At 38.1% G+C, this 7,623-nt stretch overlaps 1 protein-coding gene across 2 annotated transcripts in view; it reads right to left on the minus strand.

Moving 5' to 3' along the window:
- Positions 1-7,623, minus strand: part of SLC38A11 (solute carrier family 38 member 11) — a 46,367-nt gene that overhangs the window by 37,438 nt on the left and 1,306 nt on the right. Inside the window, exon 2 of one of the 2 annotated variants that reach the window (XM_006766495.2) lies at positions 6,041-6,115. In XM_006766495.2, the coding sequence (XP_006766558.1) occupies positions 6,041-6,101 (61 nt within the window). In that variant the 5' untranslated portion in view covers positions 6,102-6,115. Of the gene's footprint in view, positions 1-6,040; positions 6,116-7,623 lie in introns of those variants that run through there. The other variant, XM_006766496.1, reaches the window with a different exon arrangement.

The raw sequence follows: 7,623 nt of genomic DNA on the forward strand, positions 1-7,623 counted from the left end.
ACCTCCCCAATTGGCCCTGCTCTGAGCCCGACCAGGGGCCGCACCTAGGGATTAGGCCTGCCCTCTGCCATCTGGGAGCAGGCCTAAGCCAGCAGGGCATTATCTCCCGAGGGGTCCCAGACTGCTAGAGGGCACAGGGCGGGCTGAGGGACCCCCCTTTCCCCCCGAGTGCACAAATTTTTGTGCACCGGGCCTCTAGTATTATATAATTAAAAGTTAATTTTTTCTTCATTTTACTCAATGTACCTAGTGAATGCCATTTACCTAGTGAACAACAATGCAATGTATTGGGTACGTAGCAATGCATAGGGTGTGATTATTGCTCTTTTCTCTTACTCATGTTTCCACTCACAGGCGATTTTTTTTTTTTTTTGGTCCTTTAAGTAACTTGAAAATGCATTAAAAGACAAAGATGAAAATGCCAATAATTGTAGTATGATTTCCACCCTGAGCCTCTCCCACATCATTGAAACTTCTTTCAAGTTCTTCAATAACTCCAAGTTGATAAATCCAATTGTCACATCCTAAATCTTAATCTCATTTGTTCTTTCAGTAACGTTTTTTTCCTGTTTACCATTTCCCCCTTTTTTGATCTTCCTCCTTTGGCCTTTGTGACTTCACTTTCTCTTGAGTTTCCTCCTACCTTTTTGGCCATTTAGACTCAGTTTTCCACCAGTTTTCTTTTATCTAGAATTCTTAGACTTTTTTCTCACTCTTCAAGATGTCCTACTGTGATTATATTCATGTCCATGGTTTCAATTTCCCATAGATATTAGTAATCCCCAAATTTGTATCTCCAGACCAGAATCCAAAACTCCAGGTTTCTACATCTAGCTGCCTAATAAACACTTTACATGGGAAATCTCACAGACATCTCAGTTTTAAAATATCCAAATTCTAATTTATATATTTGTTTTCAAACTTGCTTCTTCATCCATATTTCTCCAATCCCTGAATAATATCAACAGAAATTTGAGAATCACCTAGATTTCTCTTTATCCATCATCTTTTGTATTCCTTTGGTCACCAAGTTTATTACTGGATCATAAATTATTCAATTGTATATCCTCATTTCTAATACTTAACCTGCTTTATTTTAGCCTGGTATATGATAAAGGCTTAGGATTACTGCACTAAAGGATTACTGCAATAACCTTCAAATAGTTTTCTCATCCACCAATCTCTCCCCCTACCAAAACATTTTTTACATCTGCTAAGACATTCTTAATATTCCCCCTCAAATAGGTCTTAACCAAATCATAAATCTGATCATGTCTTTTGCTGAAAATACTCCAGGAGATCCTTTAAAGGCTTTGAATAAAAATCTTCTTTTTATGAGGCAGAAAAAAATTATGTATGAACTATGTGACCTTGGGTGAAGGACTTGACTTCTCTGAATTATTACTATACTAGAGGCCCGGTGCATGAAATTTGTGCACTGGGGGGAGGAGGTTAAGACCCTCAGCCCAGCCTTCAACCTCTCCAATGCAGGACCCCTCGGACATCCCTCTCACAATCTGGGACCACTGGCTCCTAACTGCTCATCTGCCTGCCTGCCTGATTGCCCTTAACTACCTCTCCTGCCAGCCTGATCATGCCTAACCGCTCTCCCCTGGCCTGATCACCCTTAACTACCTCTCTTGCCAGCCTGATCATGCCTAACCGCTCTCCCCTGCTGGCCTGATCACCCCTAACCACTATGCCTGCCTGGCTGATCACCCCTAACTGCCTTTGCCTTGGCCTCGCCACTGTGGTTTTGTCCGGAAGGATGTCCAGAAGACGTCCAGTCTATCCAGTCTAATTAGGATATTACCCTTTTATTAATATAGATTACAACCACAAAAATGCTAGCAAATACTTACACAATATTTCCATATTTTCTAAATGCTTTACATGTATTAACTTACTTAACATTTACAACATTCCTAGGTAGTTGCCATTATTAGCCCCATTTAATAAGTGAGAAAAGTGAGGCACAGAAGGTTAAGTAAATGCCAAGCTCCACAGAGTTAGCAATGGAGCAGGCGGGATTCAGGTCCTGGTAGTCTGGCCCCAGCATCCATGTACATAATCAAAACCTCAACTCTGTTGCATGTAACTGTAGACCTTGAGTAAGTTATTTTAATCCATTAAAGTTTCAATTTCCTCCTCCATAAAAGCAGAACATGAATACCTACTTCTTGGAGTCAGAAGGATTAAGTATAATGGTGGCTTCATGCTCAGTGTCTGGCCAGTCCTCAGGAAATGGTAATGATGAGAGCTACTCATGAGAGCTTTCATAAACACCTCTGCAAACTCTCTACCAGCATCTTTTTCTACTTACAAACATCAGCCCTAAACTCCAACTGGACTGAAAATTTACACAGTCCCTTTTGTATTTCCACATGTCCATCTGCATAGAGTAACCTTCCATTTTCTTTGCTCACTCACATATTTTCATAAACATTAGTGGAGATACCTCCTACTCCCCAAAATATGCCTGCTTCTTTGAGGCTGTGTTGAACGCCAATGTCCCTATCATCATGCACATATTTTTATTACGGTATTTTTAATGAAGTGTTGTAACTATGTATTTTTGTCTGCCTGAGACACTACATAGTGAGCTTCATACAGGCAGGGATAATGCTTTTCATTGCTAAATGGCAGCAGTGTCAGTAAATATTGAAATCAATCAATGATCAATATATAGCAGGGTTCAAATTTAATTTGATAATGACCTAATAAATTATATTTTAAAATATTCTGCAAGCACAAAGGTCATAGCAACTAATTCTAATTCCTTTGTTTAAAATTAGGAAAAGTTTCACAGAAGAGTTGAGTAGTGCCTTAAAATTTGAACAGGATTTTACCAGGTAGAGAGAGAAAAAAAAAAGAATGTCAAGCAGGGGGACTATCCACGGGAAGGCAGCGTGAAAGCATATTCTCTATTTGAGGAATGATGTATCCAGAATAGCTAAAACATAATGTCCACACATGACAGTGTAAAAGAGAGGTGAGAGTAGTTGGAGATGAGACTGAACATTCATACTCTGACTACACTACGAAGGCATTTGAATGCAATACGTCTTTGTTCCTGCTGTCATTATGGCATCTTGGAATGCTTTGATTGGGGGAGTAACAGTTATCAGGTCAAGGTTTTATAACGTTAACTTAAAGCAACCTGGGGGACTGATCAGAAAGTGGACAGATGCTAAAGGCAGTAAAACAACAACTTACTGTCCAAAGAAGATAATCAATGAAAACCTGAGTAACAGAGAGGAAGTAACCAATTTCACAGGTGTTTTAAATTTTGGTGAAGAACTGTATGCTTGGAATAAGAATGTTGAGTTTCATAAAAGTTCAAGAGGTATTGCTTAAAGTTAACAATTTGGTAAGAATTTAGTCAATAATAAATATAAATGATTTCATCTGCTTGTAAAATACAAGCTATAAATATATTATCTTAAATCTTTTAGGAATCTCAAATATCAATCACTATAACATTTTGATCTCAATTTAAATACATTATATGCAAATTTTAGTTATTCCATGAATGAGTCTATGTTATTCAACTTGAAAATTTTCTTTTAAATAATTCTGTATGTTTGGACAATAAAAATTATTTTACTCTAATCAACCAATAACAAAATCTTAGGGCAATTAAAAAAATAAAACTGTTGTAAATAGTTATAATTCTTTTTTTGTTTCTCAACATTTCACAAACATGCAAACAGAACTTTGAAAAACTACCTGTTGAATTGGCCATATTTCATTAAAGGCCTTAAAAAGACAAAAAGATAATACTAGAGACAAATTATTGCATAATTACAGTGTCAATTTAAAGAAAAATTTAAAGAAAAGTGTAATATTATACCTTACTTATAAATTTTGCTTTTAAGAGTCTAATTAAAAACAAAATTAATCATAATCTCTAAAAAATGTTGCTTTTGTGTGGGTATCCTTTATTTATCAAAATAATATAAGGATTTTTATCACATAGCTAAATGAATGAGTCAACTAATATATGACTTTGCAAAGGACCGCTCACAATGACTGCAGTAGGTTTATATATAGCATCAGTTGAGAAAGTTATTCACAGCATGATTTATTTGTATATAATACTAGAGGCCCAGTGCACAAAATTCGTGTGTGTGTGGGGGGGTGTCCCTCAGCCTAGCCTACACCCTCTCCAATCTGGGACCCCTTGAGGGATGTCTGACTGCCTGTTTAGGCCCAATCCCTCTGGGACAGTCAGACATTGGCTCCCAACTGCTCGCCTGCCTGCCAGCCTGATCATCCCTTAACCACTCCCCTGCCAGCCCGATTGCCCCTAACTGCCCTCCCCTGCAGGCCTGGCTCCCCACAACTGCCCTACCCTGCTGGCCATCTTATGTCCACATGGGGGAGGCCATCTTATGTGTTGGACTGTGTGCTGGAGTGATGGTCAAATTGCATATTACTCTTTTATTAGATAGGACAATTTAGTGTTAGTAAACTGTTCCTTCTCCTTAAGTATTGAGTTCTTAGGTGATCTATATATTTTAATTTATTTAATGTCTGTAAATATTTACAGTGTACTTAAATAGACCATGGTTATTATGCCTGGGTGAAAATTAATTACTTGTCAGTGCTGATTGACTGGGAAGCAGGAAATTAGAAATGATAAGGGTAAATCCCTAAATGAGGTATTTTTTTATTGTGTGATAAATGCTTGTATGAATAGGTTGCAATTTTTAAACACCAGCAACTCTGAATGTTATGGATCCCATTACTAAGCTACAAATTAAGAACTATCTAAGCTAAAAGCAGCTCAGGTTTTGGGTGGTGAGGAGAAGGCAGGAGGACAGAGGCCAGTGCCTTCGCAGCCCTGACCGTGGTGTCTCCTTCATGCTTCACTCTCTCTTTTTCAGCCTGAGAAAATGAGCAGTGACAGGCTGGGCTTGGGAACCTGAGAGTTTATGGGAGATAATATCTGAGTAGGGTCTCCGGAGCAGAGCTGAGATAGAGATTCCTGGGCAATTGAGGGAGTGCTCCCAGGAGGAGGTGAGTGAGAGGACAGGGCAAGGGAAAGGGCTAAGCAAGGATGAGGTCCCAGGTGGAGACCAGCTATGCTCTGGAGCTGCAAGTGCACCACACATAGGTTCCTTCCTGGAGGCAAGTTCCTATATCATCAGTCAATCATTGGCTGGAGGCTGTGGAGACATGGCAGCTGGGGGTCGTAACCTCATCAAGGAAGGCGGTGCCAGTGAGGCTCAGGTCACCACTCTGGAGAAGGGAACACTGAGGTGTTTTGCATTATCTGGTAAAAAGGCATCAGGGTGGCTACACACAGCGGCCACCATCGCAGCAACCACAGCAGATGGTTTCTGTGATTGCTGCCTTTTTCACAGTGATCCTAAGGAAGAGGAACGACCCTGTATTTGTCATGGCGTGAGCTGATGGTATGACAAGGCAGAGAGGAGGACAACAGGAAGAGGAGCTGATTACAAGTGTATAGTCTGCACTTAGAGGAGGGAGTGGCAAAACGTAGGTGTGAATGAACACGGTACGTGGAAAGGGGGAAGCAGAAGAGAAGTAGTAAAAGGCACCCAGTTGCTGCACTTAAAGACAGGGGCTGGTGGGGAGCCTGAGCAGGCGTGGGGAAGGTGGGAATACCAGGGCTTTCAGTTCCACCTGCACAGACGTAGCTGGAAAAGGCCGCTCATTCTTGTGCACCTGCCCGTGGTCACTGTGGGAAAGGAGGTCCTGATGAGGACACTTTCAGTGCGTGGCTGACTTGGCTTCAATCAGCCTGTAAAATGACTTTCCCGCCTACCGCTTTCTGCATAAAGTGAAAGGCACATGAAAAGGATTAAGGCTTGGGAATATATAATGCTTTTTTAATCTGTTCAGAGGATTAGCAAGAATAGTAAATCTCAGACATAATGTTTAAATTCTTTAGGATTCTTTGATCCAGTAAAATCAATTACTGTACAGTGTGTGTGTGTGTGTGTGTGTGTGCGCGTAAAATAGTCCTTGTGCAATTTAAGTTGCAGGAACTAGCAATTATACAGTATTTTACCTGTAATATATGAAACCCAGAATAAAAGCAATATTCCCAGAGGAAAGCCAGCTTGCTTCATTGAATATGGCAATCCTGAAAAAACACACAAAATGCCCCACCCATCATATTAATAAAACATATAGAAATACAGAAGTTTTCTCCAATTCCTGTATATAATAGGCTAAGTAAACTGACATAGTTATAGGACATAATTATAAACAATGCATATGACTACTAAATTTAAATATTAATATATTAATACTTATTTCAGAATAAAATGTTTCAAATTAAGGACATGTCAAGAGAACAAGTTTATAAGGTGATGACATAAGAATAAGAAAGAAGCAAATGAAAAATAGATGTCAGTTCACACAAATAATGTTCACCTCAGAGTGAAGAAATCATATGATCTAGAATATGGAGAGTAAAGACCCAAAGCTTTCTACCTGGGCAAACAGAGAGGATAAAAAGAGCACGGAAGGGTGATGGGATTTAAGGAGTCAAAATGGGCAACCATGTAAGAAAAGGAGAGAAAAATGAGAAGGTCAAAATATTTTAATAAAGCTGACGGGGGCAATATGAAATATTTTCTTATGAATTGTTTGGAAAATGAACAATAAAGTATTTAAAATAAAATATATTCAAAATATGACCACCCAGAAGTTTTACTTTCTGAAATATTTTTCTTTTAAAAAGTCTGCTGAACAGATTAAGAGGCATTTTAAATGTTGCTGACATGGATCAGCATAAAATGTTCACTTAAGGAATTAAGTCTGGAATTCTGCAAAGTAGAGCTGCCCTCTCATCTGTGGTACATGGAGGCAAAATTTTAAATAAGTCTTTAACTCTGTGTCACTACTCTGCTTCAGCTTTCTCCAATTGATGTACCATTTAAAAAGAAAATTATCTATATATTGGGACAATATAGATAAAATTAAAACATTAAATTATGAAGGGTAACTATTCAATGATGACTGTGATTAAAATGTCAAAACTTTACAGGAAAAAAGAATATTCTCAAATGAGTAGTGCAGGGTTTAATTTTGTCCCTACTTTTTCTTAAATTGGATATTTTCAAATAACAAAAAGAATAGCAAGTATGAAAAAAATAACTACCTTTATTAATATAATGCCATGAACTTAATTTTGTCATAACTTTCCCCTTGCTTCAAATTGAGAAAATATGAGCTGATCATTTCTTTCCATTATGATTTGGCTCCTTTGTTTAAAAAATCATATGCACTTTTATTTAACCAATTTCTATTTATTTACTAAATGATATTTAACATTGATATAAATTCATAAGCTTGTGCTTTAAATTTAACACTATATAGATGGGTAAGGAAATATTGTCTGGATTTAATTTTTCACAAGATTGTTATGTTTTCACATTAAATTTTTGTACCTCCAATATTTCCAAATATTGAGGTCTTATACCTCAAGAAGGTCATAGAAAGGTGATTCAAGTAATGATGGGCACTTCAGGAAGAGGAAAAAAGTAAATTAGGTCACATTATCAATAACCAGGCAGCCTATGAAAAATTTTCAGCATCTCTCATATCATGCTCCCCCTACCCTAACCCATGTGGAGGATGCTCTCA

The sequence above is a fragment of the Myotis davidii genome, unplaced genomic scaffold (genome assembly GCF_000327345.1).
Source record: "Myotis davidii unplaced genomic scaffold, ASM32734v1 scaffold59, whole genome shotgun sequence".
Classification (NCBI taxonomy): Eukaryota; Metazoa; Chordata; class Mammalia; order Chiroptera; family Vespertilionidae; genus Myotis; species Myotis davidii.